The sequence below is a fragment of the Strix aluco genome, chromosome 27, assembly GCF_031877795.1.
Source record: "Strix aluco isolate bStrAlu1 chromosome 27, bStrAlu1.hap1, whole genome shotgun sequence".
Classification (NCBI taxonomy): domain Eukaryota; kingdom Metazoa; phylum Chordata; class Aves; order Strigiformes; family Strigidae; genus Strix; species Strix aluco.
Genome location: NC_133957.1, coordinates 1,125,064 through 1,138,505, shown reverse-complemented (window position 1 = coordinate 1,138,505; position 13,442 = coordinate 1,125,064). Strand labels below are relative to the sequence as shown.

Sequence of the window (13,442 nt, the reverse complement as noted above, 5' to 3'; positions counted from 1 at the left end):
CGAGCTGCTGGGGCTCTGCCCGCCGGGTTTGCCTGCTGGGACAGTCTGGGGGAGCCGGGGCCGCGGCGGTGGGTTGGAGCCGGGCTGGCGGCTGGTGCAGCTCACCCCCCTCATCCCGGCTGTAGCGTTTTATCGGCGGAGGTGAAGCTGTCCCCTGCTCGTCAGCGATGCTCAGTGTGCGCTCCGTGGTTCCTTCTTGGTAGCTTACCACATGATGTAAAGACAAATTTTCCTACTCTGCTGATATTAAATACCAGAAGGTGCAAATCACACGTAACTTTCAGTTTTATGAACTGTGACTTGTTTTTAGAGTTGTTGACTTTTGTTAGCTGCAGAAGTATACTTCCCCAGTTAAGTTCTTTTCCAAATTATTGTGCATGGAAAAGATTGGGCCACTCTCTTGTACTTCTGCTGGGGAGTGAAAAGAGAAATAATTATTTGCATGTGATAGTAAAATTAAAAGTGCAAAAAGTTTTTTCTTTTGATTTCTAAAATTAAGTTAGTTTTATAGTATCTTACATTCCTGCTATCTTTGTTTTTTAAAAAAAGTTAGCCTGGCACAGTATGATGGTGCAGTTTTAGCAGTAGGTTTAAAAAAAAAAAAAAAAAGAAAAAAGAAAAAAAAGTAACCCACTCTATTAACCAGAAGAGAAAGATGATACTGTGGCAGATCAGTAGCAAATAAGTGACTTAATCAATGCTTTACTGTAGTTAAATAGCTATGGCCTTACTACTTTGTCAATATCAGCTTAATTGTCTTGAAAATGTCCGCTATTTTTACTGTTACCCAAGTGACTGTTCACCTGGGGTCAAATATCTGGTATGTACAGATGATATTTTAAATTTGTAAAATGCGCCATTGTATTACAGACGATGCAACAGAAATGCACTTCGGGGGGAAATTGCTTCTGATAAGTTTTTTTGTAAATCCTTGATTACTACAGATATGCAATAGAATTTTTGTTTCTAATTTTGATATTTCCTTCTGAAACATAAGATTGTTGCCATTAATCTGAATGATTTATCATGCTCTTCTTTGTGTGTATATATTACCTATAGTCTGAGCTTCCTTTAGGATGGTACATAATTTTGGTTTGTTGTAGTATTTTAGTTGGCTCTTCTCTTCGGTGCCTTTAGCACAGGCACTCCAAGAGGTTAACTGAGTCTGTTTTTAATGTACAGTTGGGAGGACTTGAAATGGAGTTAAAGCAACTTATTTCTGAAAAATCCATCTGCAAACTAACCTGTAACAACTTTAAAATTTTATATTTAAGAACCAGAGGTTTATTTTTATGGAGCTTCAGTTATGGATACAGTTTCCAAAAATGCAACTTCAAATGTAAACAGACTGTGCATAAATGGTTTTTGTTCTAATTTTTATAGAATACAAAATATTCAGATAATATATTGAGCTCAAGTTACTACAGACATCTTGTTCCTCCCGGATGAATCCAGCTTCCCCTTGGCATTTATGATCTCTCTTCAAAGTGGTAGGGCTTCAGTGAAAGGAGAAAAAAGCAACCTATCTGGCTTCTAGACTTTGTCTGTTCTGGTATATTCCTGTTGTCAAAACTGTCCAAAACAGAATTTGTGTAAAGTAGGTTCATGCTTTAAATGTTAAAATGATAATACATGTATTTGTATTTGTTTTTGACATTGCCAAGGTGCTATGGGAAATTGAAATAACAGTTAGAAAAATAAAGCTGATTTAAAAGGAAAAAAAAAACCAACAAAAACAAACACCAAAAAACCCCAAGCTCTTAATTGCGTGTGTTGCTGTTGTGGTGATGATCGGCCCCGGGGTTCCCTGTGCTGGGGGGGTCGGGGGGGGAGCTGATCCCGGAGCCCACCCCAACCCCCCCCCCTCCGCCCGCCCCCAGGAGCCGAGTCTGAGGTAAAACTTCAAACGGGACCCACGGAAAACGCCGCTGGGGTTTCTGTGGGGCGTTTTCAGCTGCGCCTGACCCGGCCGGGGGGGCCGGCGGCTCTTCCCTGCCCCGCGCCGAGGCTTCGTCACCCTTGGGGCGAGGGGCGGCCTGGCCCGGGGGAGCGCCGGGGGCTCGTGGGCCCGCCCGGGGGGCTCGTGGGCCCGCCGAGGGGCTCGGGCCCGCCGAGGCTGCGGCGCGGGCCCAGGCCGCGGGGGGGCGCGCGGCGGCGCTGAGGCGAGGCGCGCGCCCCGCCCCCGTCACGTGACGGCGGCGCTGGGGCTCAGCATGGCGGAGGTGGCGGCCGCTCCCGCTGCGCCCGCGATCCGGAGCCCCCGGCGCTGAGCCGGAGCCGCGCCGAGCCGGCGGCCGCTCTTTGCCTTCCCCTTTCCTCCCCTTCCCTCTTCCCCTCCGCCCGCCATGGCCGAACCGGCGCCCGCGGGTGTCTCCTCGCTGCCCCGCGAGGTCCGCGAGCAGCTGGCCGAGCTGGAGCTGGAGCTCTCCGAAGGTGAGGAGCGCCGGGCCGCGCCGGGAGCCCGCCAGCCCTGCCCTGCCCTGCCCTGCCCTCCCCTCGGGGCGCCGGCCCGGCCGCCACGGCCTCCCGCGGCCCGGGCGTGGGGAGCCTCCGTGTGCGGGGGGCGGGAGGCGGCGGGGGGGAGCGAGGCTTGACGCGGGTTTGTGGGGGAGGAGGCCCGGGGTGCGTGAGGGGGCTGTGAGGGGGCGGGGGGGGGGTGTGAGGGGCGTCGAGAGGCTCCGTGTGAGGCGGCCGGGAGTGAGGGGGTTGAATGAGGCTCGGGGGTGCGAGTGTGAGGGGGCCGGCGTGTGGGGAGGAAGAGCCCTGCCTGCGGCGGGGGTTGTGTCTGGGGGGGGCGATGAGTGCGGGGGGGGACCCTTGGCTCGCCGGGGGTGATCCCCCTCGGGAGGGGTTTCCTTCTGGTGGCCTCTTTTCTGTAGTTTCTGAGCCGAGGATGGCGAGTGGGAGGGGGAGGCTCTGGGGACAGCCAGCGGGCCCGGGGTGGGGGAGACGAGGAACTTTGGCTACACAATGAAGACCTGCCCGGTGTTCTTTCCACTTCTGAGTAAGTTCTTTTGCGTGGCTATAATCGGGACAGAGCATGCGCTTTTTTTTGTTTCCTTTTTTGCATGGGTATGTCTTTGTTTCCTAGTGCTTAAAATGCTCTTCTGCCTATAGCTTTGTTGTAAAGTTCCCTTGTGAAGCCGGAGGGCGAGGGATGAATCTGAGGCAGAGGGTGAAGGTTGCAGAGCAGGTAGCTCTGTTTTGCGTATCTTTGCGTTGCTTCCCTCCATCAGGGTGCAGAACTTGATGCCATAACCAGTGGCTTCTCGGGAGGGCTTGCTGCATGGTTGCAATAATCTGTCTCTTAGCATTAAAATTTATGAGAAATAGGGTTGCAGTAACATCTTTACTCTGTCGCTGTGTCCCAGAACATGCAGTGTATCAGGAGACCTATTTACTATTTTGAAGATTAGGAATTCATTCACTGCGCTGGGTGCTCTCGGCCCCCCCTGGGTGCTCTCGGCCCCCCTGGGTGCTCTCAGCCCCCACTGCCCACATTGCTGTTCAGTGCTCAATATTTTGCCAGATGAAAAGGCCGTGGTAGTGCTTTCTGAACACAGGTTGTTTGTAGTTAAACTTCTAATGAGAGCTGGTTTTGAGGGGAATTTTTTGTCAAATGTTTTTCAGATATACTTTCTGTAAACATTTAACTAAAGTGATAATGCTATCTGGTGTTTGGTTTTGGGCACTCCACGATAACAAAGAATTGAAGAACGTTCTCTTGTGTTGCTCAAAATGCAATATGAAATAACTTTTTATGTTTTTTAAGAATTTGCTAAATGTTTTAAGCATTTGTTTGTATTTTCTGAAACCTCTTTCTTGTGGTACTGAAAGCCCGTTACAGTTTGACCCTGTAATATATAGTATTGCAAACTTTAAGAAAGAAAAATCCTTTTGCTAGAATCTGTGACATCATGCTAATCTTTAACAAGCTTCTCAAACAGCTAAAACTTCAGTGCTGTAGAGTGAAGTTGTCTATGTTATGTAAGTAATTCTCTGAATATTAAATCCACTGCGCCTCTGTGGATTTAATACTCAGATTTCTTAACACGCATATTGAGGATTTGTTTGTACAAATCACTTTTTCTATCAAAAAACCATGAGTACAAAGAATTCTGTGTGACTCTGTCCCCAAGCTCTTGGAAACATTCGACGGTATCTTGCAGCTGAGATAACTGAGGTCTGACCTGTAAAGGAGCCGAGTGAGTCAGTGAGGTAATGTCATTGTATAGTTCTTGAAAAATACGCCCTAGTTTGAGGCTTAAGCTTAAAGATTTTAAGGCGTATGTGTGCATTGTTCAACTGAATATAACTAGGGACTGTTTATAATAAACAATATTGAATAGGAGCATTTGGTTAAAAATGGGAGTAGTGCTTCGTGTTTAACTGATTAGTCGTTGCTCGGACAAGAACACTTGATCCTTTTTTTCCCACCCCTTTGTTGCAGCTTTATTTGTCTCTAGGCTTGACTGTTTACTATGTAAATGTTTCTGTCGGGTTTTCTGGGTGAGAACACCTCGCTTCTGGAGCAGGAGAGGAACTGCACCTGCAGCAGGTTCACACAGGTAGCCCGGGGTCCCTGACAGCAGGAACTGGGCGATTGCTCTGTCCTCAGCGTGGGATCTTACGGTGAGGGGAACCCGAGCGCTGCTTGGAAGGTGCCTTCAGATGCGGGAGGCTGCAGGCTGGGAGCAGAAACAAGTTGTGTGCGGAGCCTCACAGTGAGTTTTAGGCAGGGCTGTGTTACCATTAACCACCACAGTGCAGAGAATTTATAACAATATGGGGGAAATAGAGTATTAAAATCTTATCTGGCGTTGTGCTTGTGAAAGATGCTGTGTCAGCAAGTAGGATGCAAAGTGGAGCAGGATTAGTTTAATGTATGCTTAAAATAGAAATCATAGTTTGCAGTGGTGAGCCATGAGACTTTCTTCAGGAGCAATCTGTGCGGACAGAGCAACAGGACTAATTATACCTCTGCCATCCCTGGGTTACTCCTTGCTGAGCCTTGTGGTCAGCGGGGAGGTAACAGTAGTCCCATGCCTGAGAACACTTAAAATGCCTAAGCAAAATAGTGGCATGTGTTTCAGGAAACAGTAATTGTTTATTAATTAACAGAAATTGCATTTCTCTATTTTTTTTAGTCTTTTATTGTGTATCTTTATTTGGCCTCAGCCAGATTTGAGTCTAACTCATTTCTAAGTGTAGATAAGAATTTAGTTGTCTTCTGTCAGTGTGAAGTAATTACACCCAAATCTTAAACATCACACTTTGAGACATCTCATTCCTTTACAGAAGGGATCAGTGTTGTTGCCCCTCAGTAAAAATGTTAAAATGACAGTAGCTGTATATAAGCAGTGAATTGGGTCATGGAACTGTGTGAAACCTGGAACCTGCTCATTACTCATATTTTCCTTCTTTTCTCACTTTTGGGTTTTTTTTCTTTCTAGTGCTTTTCTTCATCTGTCAGTAACACCCACATTATGCATCACTAATGATGGGAAGGGCTGTCTTTGTATTTGCATCTGCTTCTTTTTAATGAGTTAAAGTGCCAGGGATATTCAAAGAAGATTTTTACCCCCATTTTCAGGTTTCTGTAAGTAAGGGAGCTCAGTTTTACGCCTTTGGGGTTGAACTGCAGCTGTGTGTGAAGGTGACTTTGTATCCACTACATGATGCTGTTTCTTAAAATGTTTGCAGCGTGTGCTGCAGGTAGATGTCTGAATTTGTCCAGTATTCAGCTGAAAACGTTAGTTTTAAAGCACTTCAGCACTCAGCTTGGGGATGTCTTGGTGCTCTAATAGGTGGGGTGAAATTTTCAAGCAGCTCCTCTCAGGTTCACCTCATCACAGCTGCGTCGTTAGAGCTGAGACACTCTGGAACAGCCAGATTGGAAGGTTCTGTTGAAGCCCCTTCGGTGGGCTGGTTTTGTACAGAGCACGTTGTGAGACCGTCGTGCTGCCTGTGCGGTAAAGCTCGTTCTCTCGGTACGACGTAGAGGTGGTGCCACGAGAGCTTTTGCTCTGAGAGCAGGACAGCTGCCTCCCAGGGCGCGCTGTCTCCAGGAGGGTTAAGCACGCTCATAAAGAGCTTATTTGGCTGCTCTTCTTTTGTTTGACTACGGTTTCTGTCTTGTCGGATGTTTTTAACTGGTAAAGGAGTGAACTTCAGCTTGTGATATCCATGAAAGTATGAGGTAAGGGGAGGGGGGAACTCCACCCCGCAGTAAGGAGGAATTCCCCTGTTAGCATCAGGCCTTGAACATAATTTTAGTTGCTTCTGGGTTATGTGAAGGGTTATCATGTCACTGCTCTTGCTTCATGTACAGAAGGAGCTGGTTTCTGTTTACTTTTCTGGTTAAACATACATTTGGCTGTCTGGTTTGTGATTTTGTGTGGGTGTTGCTGTGAATGGCTTCATGCACCTGTGTTTGTTCCTTTTAAAGCTGATTGTCTCTTACTGAAGAATCGAGGCTCTGTCTGCGGAGGAAAGCTCTGTGTTAGGATTTTCAGAAGCTGAAGAAATAGCAAGGATGGTGACATGTGTGGAAAAAGTAGTATCAGCAAAACAGTTGAAACCCAGGACTGAAGGCCAGCCAAATAGGATAGAACCTTACTGGAAGAAAACATGTTGACTCAAGCAAGTGGGTAGAGTCTTTATTTTGTTTGGCTCGAAAATTTCCTATGGAATCGTGGTATTTTTCTGTTCTTTCAAAAATTGTGCGTTTCAGTTTTCATTCTTTGATTGCCAGGCACCTATCAAAGTAGGTGAGGATCTTTTTTATAGATTAAGTAGCTGAAGCACAGAATTTAAATAGATTAGAGTCAAAGGAAGTAATTGCCCGAGTAAGGACTGGCTGTGTGGATTTTGCTGAGTGAGCAGAAGGGTTTCACTTCAGTTTCTTCCCTGCTATTCAGAGCAGAACTGTGGCTATAGCACAGAAAGGCTTGAAGAAGAGCTTATGAACATGAGCAAGTCGGATCTGATTGTCTTGTAGCTAGCAGGACTTACAGGTGGTTTTTGTGCATTTATGCAGCATCTCACCCACAAGTCTTGCATTAGGCAAAACTGGTAATGGGAAAGCTTTTATGTTGCTTCCTTAATTTACCTGCAGGACTGAGAGCTGATGGGTACCAAATCTGCTGAGAAATCTCTGTATGGCTTTGACACAGTCTTTCTGTACGCAGCCAACAAAGGTACAGGTCTGAGGCTGTGCTTTGAAATGCATAAAAACCCTTTTGGAGCATGTCGTGGAGAGCTGCTTACGCAAATTCCGAGGTGATCATTCCTGCCTTGTTTGGCTTTACAAAGATTCTGATAAGAGCCTTCACTTCAGATGATACTGTATTTTCTTAAGCCTTACAACGCAGGAAAAAGTGATGCAAGCATGGTAGCACATGGGTTCCCTGCGATGTCTGTGTCTCACAGGAAAAGGAAATACAACTCGAGTCATGATCAAGAGGAGCAAAGTAACAAATCTGTGGCCAGTGCATCAAACAGAACGTCCGTAAGATGATCACGAATTTACACTGTGCAGATGGTCAAAGCAGGATGATTTAAACGATTAATGGCTTGGAGAGAGTGAGTTAAACGCAAATTCTGAAAGAAATATTTTGGCTGCTGTGAGTGGGAGTAGATTTACTCTTGGTACATGATTGAAGCATGTAAATATGATGAAGAAAAGGAAGGTGGTTGGAGCATCCAGGCTGGTATAGTAAAGAATGACCAGGCGAGTTAAGGAATGTGCATATTTTTGTGTTGTCTCTTTCATATTTAGGAAATGATGAGTGAGTTTGGGGCTATTTTTAAAAGCTGCAGCTCTGACCCTTCGCCTTGGGGGGAGGAGGAAATTAGAGGCTTTACAGAGAGGCCTCCACCTCCTCCCTGATTGCTTCTCTGAAGCTTTGCTGGAGTTAGAACCAGTTTTCCTCAGTTGGGTGGAGGGGACATCTGGTAGCAATGATTCCTGGTTTGTTGTCTTATTCTTACTACTTCCAGTATGGGTGATATTTGCCATTTCAGCTGGATACTCGGGCTGGAAATGCTAATCAGACCTGTTAGCCTGACACCTCTGCGCTAAAGCCGCGTTTGGTGTTCCTTTTGTGGTGTCCTAGTTAACTGATCTTCAGTTTTCTATTTTAAATTCTGTAGCATGAAATATTAAGTAGTAAATGTGATGGATGGTAGCTAGAACTGCGTGGAGCTGGATCGCTCGTCTTTCAAACATACATCCAAGTAGCCAATACTTGGAGCTCCGTAGGAAAGTATGTACATGGAGAACCCCTCGTGTTTCTAGTTCATTGGTAACGTTGTGGAAAGGGTGATGGGTTCCTTCCTGATTCCCTCTCTCTGATTAGTTTTTGTCATGAAGGTTTCTATTCATTGGATTTATCATGTTTATTCAGTGGCCAAGTTTCAGAAGCCAAAGAGTGAACTAATGGTGAGAAGTCCCAGAGGTGCAAGCAGAAGCTGAACAGTATCCTGTTTTCATTTGTTTCAAGTACAATGTTCAGATAATTTCTTAGAATGGTTTTTAAACTGTGTGTCACAGAGTTATAACAAGCATTTCCTGAATCTTTCAGTCAGTTGCTCAGCTGCTTTTTGGACCCGGATTAATAGAGGAATTGAAGCACTTCTCTGTTGAGGTTGATTCAATCCAAAATTTTTCTTAGAGCTTATGATATCAGGGAAGAGTCACCAAGCCAGGATGTCTCATTCTATTAATTAGAAGAGAAGACTCTTAAATTTGCACCATGTGTGAGGAAACAGTGATTTATAGCTAACGGATGCTCTGCAGGCAGCAGCATTCCATCTGCTACACGAATTTTCCCATTACATTTTGATGAAAAGTCTTGGGAAAAGCCTCACACCTGTATTTCTCATTCTGAATAATGTTTGCCAGTGCTGGGTTGTTACTCTTCCCTGGCTATTTTTTGAGTAAAATGCCTATTTCTATCAGCTTGCATTTTTTTTTTGAAACTTCGAAGCTGAGAGTTTCTGAAACACCACTTCCAATAAACAGGCAGGAGAGATGATGTAAATACCAAGGATAGTCAATGTAATAGTAACTTAACTTTCCTTGCTGCTCTTGTGAGCAAATGCCTTGTTTTGTTTAGCGTAACTTAAGCGGAATAAAAGAAAAAGAAAAAAAAAAAAAAAGCTTGCTTAAAGTTTTAGCACTTCTCTGCCAACATAAACTTTATCTAATTCTTGTTGACTTGAGAATTGCTGATACAAACTAGGTCTTTCTGGACTTTGAATTCCGTGGGGATGGGAGCCCACGGAGCCTACGGGGCATACATTAGTATATTTTGTGAACCCAGGATGCGAGTTACTGCCTCAGTGATCAGCAACTGAGCCTCTCAGAATTGTTCCCCAGCAGTCAGGCAACCTCCTTTCACCAGCTCCATGTCCCTAGGGAGCAAAAACAACCAGGAGGATTGTATCCCTGCCTGATAAAATTAGGTCTTCTGTAATCTCTCTCTCAGAACAGCCGGATGGCTAGCTGCCTTGAAAAACATATGTTTTAATGCAGGAATAATGCATTCCATTTAGGATGGCTGTAGCCGTGGGAGCTGGCTAACTGCGTGGATAAAGCACTCCCATTTTGCCTCTGGGATCAGGACTAATGTCAAACATCAGGTCTCAAGTGCAGCGGTGGAAAGGGATTGTTGGGATGTTTTTCCCGTCTTTTCCTCTTAACAGGGATGTTGTTCCTCTACCTTAGTCCTAAAGGAGTTTGAGAACTAAACCGTCCCATTACTGGTACTAAAGCCTAGATTGCAAAGCATAGATTGCCTGTCTCTCTAGATTGTAGCTCACTTTGCATTAAGGAAATTTATTTGGGAATAGCAACGTTGGTGTTCCTCTAGTACAAGTTTATCATAAATTTCTCTGAGAGCAGCATAGGTCATTTGCTGGAGGAAGTTGTGCTTTATCCCTGCCTCTCCTGAGGGAAGACGTCGCTGTCATTGCAGCCACACACGTCCCCGTAGTGCAGACAAAGCCCGCTGTGCCGCTGGGAATTGATCCTCATGTGATGCCTCCAGCTCCTCCTGCCGAGCTGCTGAATTTCAGTACAGGAAGCTAAGAATAAGTATTTCCCCACTAACAATTTTCCGTATGAGCCATTGCCGCGGGGATGGACTGGGGGTGACTGGGTGGGTGTTGGGCTGTGACTTCATTCCATACCTGCGTGGCCACTGCTCCAGAAAGGGTAGTCGGGGAGGATGTGTTAAAGCAGGGTTTGTGTTGCCTGCTGTCCCACCCGTCCCTTTAACGCGTCGACTCTTCATTCAGGGCGCTGGTTAACCTTTGACATGAAGAGCCATTTCAATATTTCTGGAAATACTGTAATTTGCTCACCGAGAACAGCGGTGAGCGCATGTCTGTCCGTATGGATGTCCTGATAAGACTGTTTTCTTTGCCTAGTGCTTGTGTCTTCATCATCGCCTTTCGCTGTAATTACCCACTGTGGAAGCTTTGTGTGCTTCTCTGGAAACAATGATCACGTAGATAAGCTGACCAGCCAAAAGAAACCCTGAGGAGGGCAAAGACACTTTGAAGTTTTCTGCTTACTTTCTAGAAAGAGGTACGAGCAAAGTTAACAAACAGTTGTAAAAGGTCGCTCTTTGCCTTTCTGACAAGAAGGGAAGATGTGTAGCTCGCAGGGGTTTGTGCTGCATAGCAGCAGCTGCCATTCCTGCTCACAATGTGCATTGTCACCGTGGTAAGGGGAAGGAGAGTTACTCCGAAGAGCTGGGACGTGACACGGCAAATTCCAGCCTGCGATGGAGAGCCGAGTCAGGTGATGTGAGTGGGAGATAAAAAGGTCCTTGATCCTCAGTGGCTCTGGTAGAGGAATAAACAGATCTGCAGCTTATTCAACTACGCTGTCTTTTTTTTTTTTTTAATTGAATATAAGTGGAAAATGCCTATTAAAGGTGTTCCATTTCCAGCATTAAAAAAAAAAAGGTCGTTACATGTGCCATAGAGGTGGTTGTAGCAAGGTGCTGGTGGCATTCAGTTGGCTAAATGCAGAGCCTCTTGCAGCGGTGTTCGTGTATGGGGAAGGAGAAGGGAGTTGCTGAAGAGTCGGCTTTGGATGGCTGCGTACGGTGTCTCTGAGCTGGAGAAAGGCAGGTGCGTTCCTCTGGTGCGTCCTCAGGAACTACAGCCCTGGTTTCATAACAAAGCCTTTGGCAGCAGTGTTGGCTCAAGATACTCTCACCTCTTAGCACCTTACTCTTTTCCATCTTGGAGAGCACAGGCGCCTCAGCTCTGCGTTTTGTAAAGCTGTGAACTTTGGCAAGCTGGAGAGGGCAATTGATTAAACTTTTAGGAATGTAAGCTTTGTTTCTTAAAAAAATACTGAACCCTTCATTTCATGAGCAGTGACAGCATTTGGAGGTAACCAAACTATAGATTATTTTGATACAGTTTTTTTTATTTTTTTGTGGCAATCCTGAAGAAAATCCTGAACAACACAAGCCTGAAGCCTCTCTTGGGTTAGCAAAAGTCGATCTCGAAGTGCTTGTGTGAATGTTTTTTTGAGACTGAGACCTGTATTTATTCTTAGGGCAGAAACTTTTAAGTGATCCCTTGTGGATTAAAAAAAAAAGAACAATTCTTATTGTAATTGGAATGAAAACCTCCATAGTTAGGCAGTTTTGGATTGGAAGTGCTTACAGTGAAAAGGGGGAAGTACTGTTATTTTCAGTTCGCAGACAGGAAGCCGAGATGCACAGAGGTGAGGCGAGTTGCTGGGTCACACAGACCAGCAGCAGAGCCGGGCGCAGGTCGGAGATCTTCTGACCCTCAGCCCTCTGCTCCGTAGGTGCGGGCACGTTATCGCCTGCAAAGGAAGAGGCTGCAATATGCAGTGTGATACCTGGCAGGCGGGTGTCTGTGCAGTGTGCGGGGAGTTCGCGTGTTCTTCTACGTGTTCAGGTAATCTGAAGTTTAGCTGTAGTATGTTTCAGTGGAACACGTACTGCTATAAGCCAACTGTACTGGTGGAATTTCTCCTCTCTGCTTTAAATTCTCGAGGCCTTCTTAAAAATATTCTGAATTTTTAAAGTCTTGTGGTGTAGAAAAAAGTCAATTATTGAGTTCCAAATAGGGAGAATCATGGATGAAGAGAAAGCAAATGAGTCAGATATAAATAATCCTATTATGTCTTGGCTGCAGCCACACCTAGAAACCTTGAACAAACACTGCTGTTCTGTTTAGTTATTCCTGTGTTTGATACACTTTACTTGTTAAGTCCTGTTTTAAAATTGCAGCATGTAAAAATTCTGTAGGGCTAGTCACCATTAGTGTTAAAGAATTACAAACGTTGTTTTAGTAATTTTGACCAGAGGCACAGATGCCTGTGCTAGAGAATAGTTAATTTGCTCTCATATTTCCCCAAAATCAGAAAAATACAAAACCTTGGAGTTGGTGGTGCCTTGGAAGGCTTTCAAGGCGATTCTTTTTGCAATAGGCCTTTAAAAAAGTGTCGGGCTAGAACGGCAAACAGGAAGATGTAATTACCCTTTGGCTTTTGTGTCTCGCAAGGTTGTTCATTGTACAAAGCTTTGGTAAAACACTTTTAGTAGTATCTGTTGTAGCATGGAAGCTGTCAGGAAAAGCGTTTGGATCTTGCAAAATCATACTTGATGTATTATGATTACTGTCATGTGTCTTAGTAAGTAATTACCTACCTAATAGCATGTGTCTTTCTCTTCCCTCTTTCGTGGTGGATAAGCTGATTTTTAATAAATCTGAACGAAGCAGTTTTTCAGATGAGACTTAAAAAAGAAAATTTGGACCCTTCTCCCTCCCTCCCTCCTCTGATTCTAATTCTTCCGTTGTAGCTCCTGCAAAGGGGGGCCCGCAGTCTCGTCTGCTCTGTGCCTGTCACTAATCCAAGGGGTTTTTAACAGAGGTTAGGGATTGTTTTTTGGTTCTTGTCCAAACACGTCCCGTTTGCTTTGCATTGTTCTTTTGTCCTGACTGCTCTCCTTTGGGCTTTATATGTGACCTGTGACATGTGATCCCCTGGCTCAGAAGAGTTGTAGAGATTTGTCTTCCGCACGCTTACCTGCAGTAATCCTTCTCGGTTTATCAGTGTTGCAGTGTGACAGCTCATGATATTCAATCCATTCATTTCCCTGGGATGTGAAAATAATTTCTCACGTTGAACCTGATGGGGAAAGCCAAGTAGAAATAAACGTTCATGTACTGGCAGCACTTCAGGGGCTTATGTATAGCGGCTTGCTCTCACCTACGTTGAGTCTGTAGCACAGGTGACGCTATTTTTTTCACATTCTGGAGATTTAAAAGGATTCATCAAAGCAACGTGAGAGGGGGACATGAAGGTAGATGATAGTGACAAAGTTCTCCATGCCATGCAGGATGCCATAACTTGGCCTCTTCTCTTCGGAAAATAATTACCA

The 13,442-nt window shown here is 45.2% G+C and overlaps 1 protein-coding gene across 2 annotated transcripts in view; it reads left to right on the top strand.

Moving 5' to 3' along the window:
- The first annotated feature begins 2,197 nt into the window (after positions 1-2,197).
- Positions 2,198-13,442, top strand: part of DIP2B (disco interacting protein 2 homolog B) — a 68,772-nt gene continuing 57,527 nt past the window's right edge. For both annotated transcript variants that reach the window (XM_074807752.1, XM_074807753.1), the window contains exon 1: positions 2,198-2,433. In XM_074807752.1, coding sequence (XP_074663853.1) covers positions 2,346-2,433 — 88 coding nt within the window. In that variant the 5' untranslated portion in view covers positions 2,198-2,345. The remainder of the gene's footprint in view (positions 2,434-13,442) is intronic.